The sequence below is a fragment of the Rutilus rutilus genome, assembly GCF_951802725.1.
Source record: "Rutilus rutilus genome assembly, chromosome: 21".
Classification (NCBI taxonomy): domain Eukaryota; kingdom Metazoa; phylum Chordata; class Actinopteri; order Cypriniformes; family Leuciscidae; genus Rutilus; species Rutilus rutilus.
This window is the reverse complement of record NC_140226.1, coordinates 8,535,267-8,550,179: the sequence shown is the minus strand read 5'-3', so window position 1 is coordinate 8,550,179 and position 14,913 is coordinate 8,535,267. Positions and strand designations below refer to the sequence as shown.

Genomic DNA, 14,913 nt, shown 5'->3' with positions numbered 1-14,913 from the left:
ATCTTTCTCTTGTTGATGGTTCAAAGGAGGAACTTTTGGCCTTTAGTTTGTGCCTTTGGCCTCAAAGAAGCAGCCTTGAAAAAGCTTCAGACTGGAGCGGCTTTACTTTGAGATGAATTCTGTGTGCGTGCGGCTGCAGATGATTTTCAACAGCAAGGACATATGGCTTTTAAAAGGGTCAATGCTCTTCAGACCGGTGAGGGACACCGCTATATCTATGAATGACAGGAAGAAATACACAAGTCTCAAAGTCAACATCTCTGCAGGGCTGTGTGAGATTCAGAACTGAACTGAGAATGCCTTCAAATCAATACTAGAATTTTTGAATTGAAGCAGCAAAACGAGGGCAAAATTGGTTAATATATATAAAACAAAACAGCCATCAGTGTGTTGATTATTTTGTATAGAATGTATATATACATTTTGGGAAAACAATTTACAATAAGGTTTGTTAGTTAAAATTAGTTAACTACCTTAGTTAACATGGTTAACATGAACTAAGAATAAACAATACTTCTAAAGCATTTATTAATCTTAGTTAATATTAATTAACATTTACTAATATGTTATTAAACTCAAAGGTTGCATTTGTTAACATTACTCAATGCACTGTGAACTAACATGAACAAACAATGAACAGCTGTATTTTTATTAACTAACATTAACAAAATATAATAAATACTGTAACAAATGTATCACTCATTGTTAGTTATTCTTAGTTAATACATTAACTAATGTTAACTAATTAACCTTATTGTAAAGTGTCAACAATTTGGTTTACTTTTGCACAGTAAAAAACAGGTTTGATGTCACCACTTGATGTCCAATGTAAAATCTAGGTGCTGAAGCAAAACCAGTTGACTGGTCTAATACTAAGGCCTTCCAAATATATATATAATATATATTTTTATATATATATATATATATATATATATATATATATATATATATATATATATATATATATATATATATATATATATATATATATATATATATATATATATATATATATATATATATATTATATATAGAAATAGTTTTCTTTATCAGAGAATAAATTTGAATAATTACTTATTTTTTCTATTGGACTAATACAATTCCTATTGTTTAATCCTAATATTCTGAATTCCGCCCAAATAGAATTAAATTATCCCATCTTATGAGTTGTTAACAGCAGTGTGGCAGACCCGTTGTTATTATCTGTAATATGAATATGCAGTGGAACAATACAAAAGTATAATAACAAGCAATTCAAATGATCTTGCGATGAGAGCATATTTCCTTTGCAGGCTCTTCATTTTCTTTTCTCCTCTCCGTGAGCGACTGCAGAGTTCAAAGGAGTGCTGCATGTTTTGGCATGTTCTGACTGCCCGTTTAGCATAATGCAGTTTCACTAAATCTAAATGAGAGAGCTCTTAGCTGACAAAATGAAACCTTCAGCGGAGTGGAGCTGTTGAAAGAGGTCATGCTACAGATAGCAGTTGAAATACTCAATAAGCTTTCAGGGGCATCTTGAGAGCCTGAGTCTAGAAACACAAGACAGCGATGATTAGGGGGGAAATTAAATGGGAGAAGCGTGTGAATGTGTGTTTGAAATGATGGTAGAAACGGCCCTCGCACGGTCAGATTCTCGCTGTAACTCTACTGGGAATCTCAAATGACACTCAACATGCTGACTGTAAAAACTCAGTACATGACACTTGTTGATGTTGATGACAATTCATCGCTGTTCATTTTTGCCCCCAAAAAACTGAATGGAGAAAATGCACCAGGGTCCAAATCAAATCCAGATGAATGAGGTGTGAAAATAGGCAAAACTACCAACATCTATTTATTACAATCACTTTACAAAATAATATATTTACAGGGCCTGGATTGCAGCATGGGATTGTCGGTATTGTGAATAGTTTTACTCATTCCGCAGGTTCCGCACTTATAATGCAGGAGATTTGTGTCGCAAACATTTATGCACTATATCATGTAGGCTAGATGAGTAAATTAATCCACACAAATTCAGATCAAATCAGTAATTTGAAAACAGTGCAAGTGATTGAGTGGTACCGTGTTTTCTCTCTCTTTGTCCTATGATGCACAAATGGCTTCACATCAGCACATCACTTCTGCACTACAAGTGAGCTGCACGTTGCGACTTTTGCCTGTGTTTCGGGACAGTTGACAGAATTGTCACTTGCCCAATTGGGCCAAGTGTTCCAACATCACAAAAGTTTATCATTTGAACCACTTTTTAAATCTTCCCAATTTAAACATTAAAGCGATTTCAAACTATTCTGTACTTGCACACTCTCTGAGAGACGGTTTTCTGTGCACTCACAGTCACATCTAAAGCATGTCTTAGATGAACGTAGATAGTTGAGAAAGAAAACAAGTGTATCAGTATATTTGATCCGTACATACGCTCTTAAAATGAAGGCAACCTAATAAAACTGCTTTTGTCCGTGTCATTAAAGGGGTCATATGATGCTTTTTAAAGTTTTCCATTTCCTTTAGTCTGTAATGTATGTTTGCATTTGTATACGATCTGCAAAGTTACAAAGCTCATAGTCTCACACAAAAAGGATTTAGTCTATCTAGCAGAGAACAGTCCTGCCTAAAACGCCTTAATTGAAGTCCAGATATTATTTCCTCAAACGCCTATGTCACAATGTGAAATATTAGAATACTGTCCGGCCGAAGGCATATGCAAAGAAAGAAGACAAGGCTTCTTTGAATTGTAGTGTTGTCGTCATGTCGCGGAGACGCTGTGTGTGCGAAAGCAAAATTGCTTTGTTTGGCTTTCTGAAAACGGATGAAACTACGAATCAGAGGTAAGATTTATTCATATATTTTGTTCCTAGTACAACCCGAAAGGTTGCTTGTGCACAGTACATTTTACAGAGGACAGTTTCCATACCGAGAAATGAGATCCTCTGCTCAGGGGAGAGTTTGTTCTTTTCCCAGTTGACCCGAAGTCCCAACTGGCTGATGTGACTGAGCACCAGGTCCCTGTGTTCACACAACTGCTCTCGTGACAGGGCCAGTATGAGCCAGTCGTCGAGATAGTTGAGGATGTGAACGCCATGTTCTCTCAGGGGAACAATGGCTACCTCTGCAACCTTCGTGAAGACGCGAGATGACAGGGAATCCCTAAAGTGTAGGACTTTGAACTTATATGTCCGTCCCTCGAACGTAAATGTAGGAACAGTCGAGACATGAAAGTAAGCATCCTTAAGTTCGACGTGGCGATAGAAAAGGGGGATGAGAGTAGCAAGGCAGAGCGTTAAATGACAAATTAAACCCGATGTACTATTGAAATTGATCACAATGGGTTTTTTTTTTTTTGAAAATTGTTATTGTTTTCTATCGTCTCTACACTGGTTACCTATAAAGTTCCGTATCAATTACAAAGTATTACTACTGACCTATAAAGCCCTAAATGGTTTAGCTCCAGTGTATTTAACGGATCTTCTATCGCCCTACAATCCATCGCGCTCTTTAAGATCACTAAATTCGAGGCTTCTGGTCATTCCTAGGATATCTAAGTCCACTAAAGGAGGGAGGGCGTTTTCACATTTAGCTCCTAAACTCTGGAATGGCCTTCCTGATATTGTTCGAGTCTCAAACTCGCTGTCCCAGTTTAAAACTAGATTAAAGACGCATCTCTTTAGCCAAGCATTCACATAATACTTACCTTTTATACTACAGTTGAATCAGATTGAATGCATTAATATTATGAACAGCAGCTACGCTAATTATTTCCCATCTGCTTTTCTGTTGTTATCTCGGGATGCTAGTCCCGAGGTAAATACAGATCGTCAGCTCCAGTTTGTATCCAGCCTCCCATGGAAACTACAGATGCCCCAACACCCGTGAAGAGACGACTCGAAGCCCGTGAAGAGACGACTCGACGCCCGTGAAGAGACGACTCGACGCCCGTGAAGAGACGACTCGACGCCCGTGAAGAGACGACTCGACGCCCGTGAAGAGACGACTCGACGCCCGTGAAGAGACGACTCGACGCTGGCGATATGTTTATGCCCTAAATCAATACATGATTAACTAACTGTATTTCTCTATGTACATTTCTGAAATGCACTTTCTGTAAAGCTGCTTTGAAACAATATGTATTGTGAAAAGCGCTATACAAATAAATTTGAATTGAATTGAATTGAATTATTGTACAAATATAGTACATATATTTGATTTAGCATTGTATAGCAACCTCCTCCACCCCACACACCTGTCCCACCCACTTGTGACGCCACTGGTTGGAGATGTGTGTTTGGTTGCCCGAGTTTTATTCCGTTTTCCAACTGTATGTTGGTTAAGAATGAAATGGCTGGAATTTATTCACACAGCTACTACTGAATCCAACGTATCATCAGCACTCGGATTCGCTTCCATGGTGCTGTCAAGTACGACATGCAGTCTGTGAGTTAAACTAAATGCTATTGGCTATTTGAAAAGGGGGAGGATCCATTCAATATGTCCCGCCTTAGCTTCCTGTTTCAGTGGAAATTACGTCAACACATCATACAAAGCTGCGCGTTCTAAGGCACTTCAGTGGGCCTTTAAGTGCTTTGGCCTGGTAGACCTACAGGAGTGTCATGGCATGCAGGGCGAGGTCTCGATGCAGGGTGAGGTCTTGGTGGAGGTCTCCACTCGACCCCGTCGCTCGCGGCGGCCCGGGAAAGCATAGCCGTCTGCTCTGGGTCTGATGCGGGCAACGCTACCGTCCCCGAAGGGGGCAACATAGCCGAACCTTCATCCCCGGAGGACTCAAGCTCACCCTTCGAGTCATCCAACTGAGCCCCAAAGAAAATGACTGGTACCCCATGAAAAGGACCATTGTGCTCTTCCCACGGCTTGCGGTATGCTACAGGAGTGAAGGACCCGAGGAGTAGCCCTTAGTAGCCCCTAAGGGTGGCCAGCAGAAGAGGAACTAGATCAGGGAATAGGCGAAGGGATCATTGTTCATTGGCTCGTTTAGTTATACTCAAAGTAGATTGGTCTCTCAAAGCGATCCCCAATTCGTCGGTCAGTTCCAACCATAGACTGTAAAAAATAGGTTCCAACGTAACGCTGAATGTGACCAACTGAAAGGGAACTTATTTGTATCTTTATTCTATAGTATTTATTTGTGCTACTGCTTGTAGATTGCAATTTCTAGATTGCAAGTTTAACCCCCACCATAACCATGCCATTTTAACTTAGCTAGATCTCAGTTATATAAATGAATAACCACATTAAAACAGTAAACCACTGGCGAACTAAATACCACAAATAAATAGAATAGAAACAGAAAACAGCTTAATTCACATTTATGCTTATTCAAATACAAGAGTAAATGTAAATCGTTGTTTTCTAGTTTCATTGATAATTATTTTTAATTAAATAAAAAATGCATCATTCAAAATAAATACACAATACATAATAAAAATGAATAAAAATAAATACATGAATGAATAAAAAAATGTTTCTCTGATTATACAATATTATACTGTCTAATAAATAGTTATTTTTTAAAAAGATACTGCTCCATTAAATAGCTTTTTAGTAGTAGTAGTACAGAATATTAGATTTTAACTTATTTGCAATATAATTAGCTTGTAGCAAACTTTCAAAGTAGTTTCACCAACACTTTTAGCATTTTAATGAGCCTGAATGTGACAAATTTATCCTTTTGAATCATTTGACAGAATTGATCTGCCTCACAAGAGAAGTGAGTCTCTTCGAAGGATCAAGACGAAAAGGCCACAAAGCCAATCTTCTCATTGAGATTCGTAACTTAATATGCAAACAAATTACTTCAGCGTACACTCTATTTGCTGCTCACAACACTGCTGAACTCTGAATACAAACATGTGAAGCCAATATGCCGATACTTATAATAATAAAATGTCCAGCTTTTGACATAAAGAAGCCTTTGATTGTGGAATGAAAGATGCACAGGCATATTGCTTTTGACCCCACATTTTCCCCAGTGTAGACATTTGTAAATCTAAGATTGCTTTATTCTTTCCCCCACCCTGCCAGCAATATGAAAGCAGGTAGCGGGAGTTTCTTCTTGACACAGATCAATAAGCAGCCTTGCTATTCGTTATCAGAGACGGCTTGTAGAGATCCGGTGGTGGGGGTGGCTGCAGGGCTTTCATGATGGATGACAGAAAAATTGACCCTAAGATCAGCCACTGCACATACTTTAATCTCTTTTTTTCACTGAGATTGGAGACAACAAACACATGTGGCTAGTAATGATGCTGCAAAGCTCTCAAACTTGATGTGACCATCAACAGTTGCTTTTGAAGAGGTCCATTCATACACAAGGAAAAACAAAGCTAAAAGCAAATCCCACCCTAGGGCTGGGCGGTATGACGATATATATATTGTTAGCACGACATAAAATGTCTATTGTTAGAGGTATTGCTATATCATGTATATCACGGTTTATAAATATATAGCACTATTGACAGTTCAGAGTGATGAAATACAAGAAGCGCAATATAGAAGCGTAATATATTATGAAAACTAAGGAACTCTGTGTGGTATTCGTGCATACTGAAACACTGCCAAAGTGCGAGCACAGAATGCTGCCTCTCTCAGTAGGCAATCGCGAATTTGGGATGTGCTCGATTTTGAAAAGTGTTATTAAGCACAATAAGCAGTGAAAAAGAACTCAATGCGGTGCACGCGCTGACTAACACACAGCATAAGAGCATGCACAGAAAGCCGCATCTCTCAGCATACAATCGTGAATTCAATTCTCTTTCATGTCTTATTGTGCTTGAATGGTCATTACAAACGCAATCATGTCAAAATGCCCATCATGTAGAATATTCATGTAAACACAGCCGGTTATGTCTCAAGTGAATGTAAACTGTTGGGTGTAAACCAGATGTGTAGCAGTATAATGATCCAAGCGTTTAATCTTAAAGTGACAGCAGCCTAATATACCTGCCTGCTGCTCTGTTACTGCTACTGACTGAATAACTTGTTTAGCTTTAATAAGAATACATTTAAATTGAATTCATACAGGGAAGACTATGCAGTATTTTATTTTTACATTTGATTATTACATTTTTGTACTAATTTAAATTACATGTTAAAGCTGCAGTCCATAACTTTTGGCGCTCTAGCAGTTAATGAACAAAACTGCATGAGTCTTAAAGGAGTCATAATGTAGAAATTTCACTTTTCCACGAGAATCAATGTATGTTATGATTGCATAATGATTATACACTGGCCGGGAAGCCGATATTTAAAAGTGAAGCGTTTGTTTACCTCGGGGTTTGTAAAATAGGCCACGTGCACGCGCACGAAAAAACGAGATTTTGATTTCTTCCCCTTCTTGACGTCAAGACGGGGGAGGATATACCAAATATGGACACCGCAAACCTATGCCGCGGGAAGCCCGCCCCTCTCCCCCTCTCCCCCTCAGATTCAGTTGACTCGAGAAAGATGGAGAAATCGAGTGCACACCTGAGATGCTCTGTGGGTGACTGCCACAAACAACATGCAAATGTGTTTTATCTACCAAAAACGGACGAAACTATCAGGGAACAGTGGATGAAATTCATTTTTAATGACGCTGTCCCAACAACTCTTTCAAGTGGCGTATCGTTAGGTGTGTGTGCTAAACATTTTACACCGGAATCTTTTACAAATTTGGGGCAGTATCAGGCGAACTTGGCCTCGAAGCTCCGTTTGGGAAAAGGTGCCATCCCAACCATCAGGGACTTGCCAGAAATTGAAAAGGTAAGACTGTGTTTTTATTGCTCTACTGTGGTTAACAAATAGCAGCTAACTGCTAATGCGGCTATTGTATGTAACGTTACCTTCGAGGTAAACACGGGGAATGGACTCTACGAATGCTAGCCACATCTTTCGACTTTGTTTTACACTAGCAGCTACAGTAGTGACGGTACAGGAGTCCATGCTCAGTGGCTAAAACTGTTTAAATGCAAGTATGAAAACAATATACCACTAAACATTATTAGCCAAACTCATGCAAAACATGCAGTTTGAAAATAGCTTTCAGTTAGTGGGGCTTCTGTAAGAATGTATCTGGCAATGGTGTATTTTTTCTTTTTTCTTTGGTTGTGATTACAATTTCACTAACAATAAGTACCGTCACATTTATTGAGCTATTGCAGTATTTTGTCTATGTTTTTGTACCGCTTGGAAGTAGTAAAATACATTCCTGCAACCAATCAACGCGCCCCTCATTTGCATTATTATAATGACCGTCCACGACAGCCAAAACATCGCATCAGATCTCGCGAGACAATAATGCCTTTAGAAATAAGGGTCTGAGGGGCTCTGTGTTGATTTTTTTTCCACTTTTCTTTTTTAGAAGTGCCTAAAATACTATAATAGAGCATTTGGGTATCCAAGGTAACACAACATTATGACTCCTTTAAGGAAGAACATTGTAGCTAGAGCTACTTCTCTCTGTTTATGTCTATGACAAGTCACGCAGGTACTGGGCAACTCTGCAGTGGTACGACTCGTACCAGTCTTAAAGAGTCTGAATATAAACACTTATTATAGTTGTACCGTAGTGATTCAGGAAAAGACAAAAACAGTTTGGAAAATGGATTCATGATGTACTTGCTTATTATATACATTTTGTAAATTTTTAACATGAAAAAAAGTTATACCTGAACAACTTAATTTGTTTAATTCATTTTTATTTATTTTTTTATATTATAATTGTACTATTGTTTTTTTTTATTTTTTTTATAACAGATTATTAGATAAAATAACAACAACAACAAAAAAAAAACTATATTGTGATATATATATATCATTATCGTGAAATAACATTTCTCATTTTGTGAAATAAGAATTTGGTCATATGGCCTCCCCCTTACTTAGGCTCAATCCCAATTCACCCCTTGGCCCTACCCCTCCATTTTGCGCGTTCCTGTGAAGGGGTAGGGTTGTCTCGATTCTCTTTTGGTTGGAGGGGTAGGGGTAGGGCCAGATAGCCCTTGAAACGAAGATTTTTCGGGACCACACTAAAAACAAAGGGGTATGAGAAATGTACCTGCATACACCGGCTACAGAGGCAACATGACTGCCAATAATAATTTTCTTTATGTCACATGTGTTCATATTTACGGTCATGTTATTCAAATAAACGGTTGCAAAAAAAAAAAAAAAAAAAAAAAAAAAAAAAAAAATCGCTAAAGTTCGTTAACAATATGACGCGTGTAAGCAAAAGTTTGAAGCGAAGTGGACACGCAAATTCACGTCCACCGTGCGGTCGCGCCGCGCTAAACGCCTCATTCGCGCCGCAAGACCTCCAGACGCGCGTAAACGCGTCTTAACATTGAAATCACTCGCGCCAGACGCTCTATTCGCGTTTGGTGTGAACGTAGCATTAGGGCGTCGAAGATATCATCATCTCCTTTGTTTTCTGCGAACTTCAGAAGAAAAATGCAAAAAAATAGCTGTAACTCACGCAAGACTACAGCTGACGACGGCATCTTGGAAGTTTGTGATTAACATTGGTGCTTCTCCTGTGACATAGGCGCTAGCAACGACGTATAATGACGTGTAACGGTGTAGTAGTGGTGTCCCATTTCTTAGGGGAATATTTTCACCCCTACGCCTTGCCACTCAAGGGGCAAGGGTAAGGGGTAGGCGAAGGGTTAGGGGTAGGCGAATGGGTATAAAATAGAATTGGGATTGGGCCACTTTTCCCTTCCTATTACACACAGACATATTTCAGATTGGAAGCAAAATGGGTTTCGAAAAGCAGGGTTGTTATAGTTAACTAAAAGTAAAACCATTTAAAAAATGTAATTACTTGAAATAAAATAAAATATAAAAACAAAACTTTATTTATTTTATTTCAGCTAGTTACCAAGGCAACATTTCTCATTTTATTTAGTTTAACTTGATGTACTAAAACTAAAACTGAATAAAATAAATAAAAACTAAATAGACCATTTTAAAACAAGAATATAAATCTAATAAAAAAATGGAAAAACACAACACAATTACTAAAACTTCACCAAAAATTTAAATGAAAACAGAATGATAAAAACTATAATAAAAAAACTATAAAAGTATAGTTCAAACTTAACCACAAAACCAAACCTGCATGAGTCATATGGACACTTTCATGGGCAGTTTAAGTCCTTGGCAGTGTGAATTACCATTTGAAGCCTGAACATTTCTCTATTGTGTTTCAAAAAAAGAAAAGAAAATGATACCAGTTTGGAATGACATGAGGGCGAGTAAACGCAGCATGAGACAGCGGCCACAGGTGTGTTCAGTCCTACCTTAGTCGTGGAGGTCGTGCAGGTGGGAGCTAATCGCTTGCAGGTCAGCTCGCTATTGGACGTGCTGGTTGTCCCGGTGACCGGGGTGGGCAGCAGCGAGGGGATGACGGGCAGGGGGAGGAGGCCGGGACGGTTGTTGCCGCTGTTGGGGACGGAAGAGGCAGATGTGGAGACACAGCCGTTAACGGTGCCGCCGCAGCTGCTGTTGGTGATGCAACGCTCCCTCCGCTCCCACACGCCACGGAAATCCCGCTCAAAACGCTGATGGTACCGTGACATCATGACAGAGCGGATCAGGAGAACGAGAGACACTTCTGCTCACGGGGAGCTGGAGAAAACCTAATGGAGAAGAAGAAACCTATTAATATCTCAAAAAACTACCGTTACTTTTACAAATAAACATCAAAAATAAAGATAATTATATAGGGAAGGATCGGCAAAATGGAAACCAAAAACATACCTAAACATACAAAATAAATACATATATATATATATATATATATATTATGACGTTTGAACCAGCTCTTCTAACCAAACTGTAATAGTATCTCAATGATACTAAAATAGCACTCCCTCAAAGTCAACCAAAACACTGCTAAATGCAAATATAAATAAATAAATAAATAAATAAATAAAAGCAAATAAGTATATAAGCATTGTTAATAAACGTTTTGTAAAATAAACTAAATAAATCTGTTGCCACTGTCACGTTTAACTGTTCCGGAGAAAACCGAAGATGCTATTTCACTTCGAAACTGCCATGAAAGATGAAAAGCAATATCATTTTGCAAATGACCAACAGACTTTTTTTTTTTTTTTTATGTTTATTTCACACATCTGCAATGTAGAAACAAATTATATCGCTTATAGCGCCTCTTGTGGACATGTCACCTGAAAAGTGCAGCAAATTGTATTTTTATTTTTTCAGAAATGTAGCCAGAGTCAAATATTTCCAATGAGTGTAGGTTGTACAATGGATTGCTAGAAAATGATCAGTTTATGATCAATTATGCAGAATTAATTTAATTTAAAGACACTTCAATGAACATATATACATCAGTATGTGTGTTTTACTAGTAAATGATGTTTAATACTTTTTGCTTCAGTGATAATTTTCACCATGCAAATACTGCAAATAACCAGTTGATTTGATTTATAAATAAATGAGCTGTTAAAAAGGACTTTCTCCATCATATTGATGATTGCAGCTCCATCTCGTCTTTAGAATCACACAGCTTTAATGTTAAATTAGATAAATCTGTTACTTCATTCTGAAGGTGTTACAACATATTTAATTAATCGTATTATAAGTTATCACATACAATTTGGCAGCCTTTCTTCAAAATTTACAGCTGGCTGGAACCATTAAAAACAATGAACGAATGCAGACATAGCATAAGAATTCAGTGTCTGGTCAGCATCTCCATTGTTGCATGATTCATTCTTTATGATTCTGCCTTTGAATTCGGCACAAAAGACAAGAGGTCACATGTTGTCTGAATGTCTAGAGAGTTATAGATAGCAAGAGCTTTACAGATCATTTCAGCCATGACGTGTGACAGCAGCACAAAAGAATCACACTGATGCTGATAACAGAGACAAATGAACATGTTTGGTGAACGTGTATCAACTTCGTGAATACATCTTTTTTTTTCTGAAATGTCACTTTGGTTTTCAGTGATATTGTATAGATTGTTATTTTTACATTGAAGGTACAAAAGTTTTCATATAATTTAATTTGATATCAATATAATTAGTTTAATTTAACAGGGGTGTGAAGACTTCTTATATCCACTGCAAGTAAAAAAACAAAAAACATGTACATTATTTAAATACACACACACACACATCTCGAGGTCCTCCCATCAGGTCCTCTCTCGATCTTCACTGTCATCGCTCCTCCTTTTATGCTTACGCTACTCCGTGAGAGATACGAGACTAGTGCGTTGCGCAGGTGTCGCTCATTATCAAATCACGCCACCGGTCTCGCGCCGTTCTCTCACGGCCCTCGTCCTGCTCGCCACACAGTAATATTGTGAAATATCGTTACAATTTAAAATAACTGTTTTCTAATTTAATATATTTTAAAATGCAATTTATTCCTGTGTTGGCAAAGTTGAATTTTGAAGTTCAAAAGAACAGAATTTATCTGTAATAAAAAACCTTTGTAACATACATTACTGTTCAAAAGTTTGGGGTCAGTAAGATTTGTTTTTAAAGAAATTAAAGAAATTAATACTTTTATTCAGCAAGGACATTTATAATGTTACAAAATCTTTCTATTTCAGATAAATGTGGTTATTTTGACATTTCTATTCATCAAAGAATTCTGAACAAAAATTGTACACAACTGTTTTAACATTGATAATAATCATAAATGTTTCTTGAGCAGCAAATCAGCATATCAGAATGATTTCTGAAGGATCATGTGATACTGAAGACTGGAGTAATGATGCTGAAAATTCATTTGCCAACTAAGTAATAAATTGCATTTTAAAATATATTAAAATGGAAAACAGTTATTTTAAATAGTAAAAATATTTCACAATATTACTGTTTTTGCTGTATTTTGCTGTATGCAGCAAACCATGTGCAAATTCATAAGTCAACACCATTGCTGAGTATGTTCTCTGCAGTGAACCAAAGATAGTCTCAAAAACACTGTTGGTGAAAAACACTGTGGAAACCGCCGGTGTTTCTGACGTCACAAGCTACCTTCAACGTCAACTTGTGATCGTCAACAAGTGGATCTCTGCGCTGGTGTGAGTGAGTGTAGACAGGGCTAATTTGCATATTCATAGTATATATTTACCGTGTATACTATATGAGGCAAGGGTGTACAGTTGCATTCAAGCTTTTAGGCATGAATACATTTTTTTCAAGGAAAAAAAGTTTAAAGGAGCTGTATGTAAGAAATGTATTTCAATTAATCATAAAATGGCCCTGATATGTCACTAGACATTAAGAAATCATGTTCATTTCAAATACTTATATCACTGACAACAGTAGTCCGGCCAGGATATTATCATTTAAAAAGTGAAGTTGCAGCCCTCAACTGATGTTGATGTTGTCATCTTGTGTTTTGGCCTGAAGCGCCACCCTCCACCTATCTACCAATCACGAAGTCAGTAGTGTATCGGCATCGGGGTGGCCAGCTCTGCTCTAGTTACCACAGCTACGTAGCAGCCTACGTTCCTGCTGGATCCTGCAGCCTATCTGGCAACCTTGAGTCAGGGGGGAGGGGGAGGGGATACACCGCTCTACAGTAATTTGAAAGTGATTGCAGTACCAGTTTTGGCCACAATCTTACATACGGCTCCTTTAAATATGTAATTTTGGCAATCAAAGATGAGTTTTAAGAGTTTAAGCCCCCTGAGGGGGCTCAGTACCTAGAGACTGACTTGTCAGCTGCAATGGTCGAGACCATAGTCAACTCTATAGGTCCATCCACGAGAAAACTGTATGGCTTAAAGTGGAATGTTTTCACCGTCTGGTGTAGAGAGCGTAGGATGGACCCAGTTGACTGCCCGGTGGCTTCAGTGCTGGAGTTCCACCAAGATCGCTTCTCTGCTGGTCTTTCTCCTTCCACGCTTAAGGTGTATGTGGCTTGGGATCTGGCAGTGATTCTCAAAGGATTGTCTCTGGTCCTCTTTGAGCCACATGAGTCAGCTTCCGAGAAATTTCTCTCTCTCAAGGTAGCTTTCAAGATTCAAGATTCAAGATTTTTATTTGCCAATAGTGAAATGTAAATAGGGTCCACTCCAAGATAGTGCAATATTATAAAACACTAAAAATAATTAACAATTTAAGCAATATAAAGATAAAATTAAAAAAATATATATATCTGTAAGCTAAACTGAGAATATTTACAGAAATGTACAGACAATAGTAACGAGGTAGTTACATAGCAGCAATGTAAAGTCCAAAAGGATGCAGTTTTGTAGCTGCGGTACAATAAAGAGCAGTCAGTGCTGAGTGCAGGTATTAATGTGCTGAGTGCAGGTATTAATGTCCAGAGTACAGATAATGTTAAGAGACCGAGTTTAGGAGCCTGATGGCCTGAGGGAAGAAGCTTCTCCTAAGTCTCTCCGTTTTAGACCTCACGCTGCGGTAGCGCTTACCAGATGGCAGCAAGTTGAAGAGACAGTTATGTGGGTGGTTGAAGTCTTTAATAATTTTGTTGGCTCTGCTCTTGCAGTGTTTGTGGTAAATGTCTTGCAGGGGTGGAAGAGAAGACCCAGAGATGCGCTTAGCTAAGCGCACAACTCTCTGAAGTGCTTTGCAGTCGTGACTTGAGCTATTCCCATACCACATTGTGATACACTGAGTTAAAAAAAACTTTCTATGGCCCCTGAATAGAAAGATTTTAGGATCGTTGGTGATACCCTGAATTGTCTCAGCTGTCGCAGATGGTATAGTCTTTGCCTGGCTTTCTTGACCTGTGTGTGAATGTGAGAGGTCCAAGTAAGATCCTCAGAGATGTTCACACCGAGGTACTTGTAGCTGCTCACCTTCTCCACAGGTGTCCCACTGATCATAAGAGGAGTAAAGGCCTGCTGTCTCTTTCTGAAGTCCACAATCAGCTCTTTGGTTTTGGTCACATTCAGAGAGAGACAGTTGT

At 38.3% G+C, this 14,913-nt stretch overlaps 1 protein-coding gene across 1 annotated transcript in view; it reads right to left on the bottom strand.

The window, feature by feature from the left end:
* LOC311281147 (kelch-like protein 29) overlaps positions 1-14,913 on the bottom strand; it is a 176,887-nt gene that overhangs the window by 120,647 nt on the left and 41,327 nt on the right. The window contains exon 3 of the mRNA XM_084393871.1: positions 10,293-10,631. Within this exon, the coding sequence (XP_084249997.1) occupies positions 10,293-10,574 (282 nt within the window). The 5' untranslated portion in view covers positions 10,575-10,631. The remainder of the gene's footprint in view (positions 1-10,292; positions 10,632-14,913) is intronic.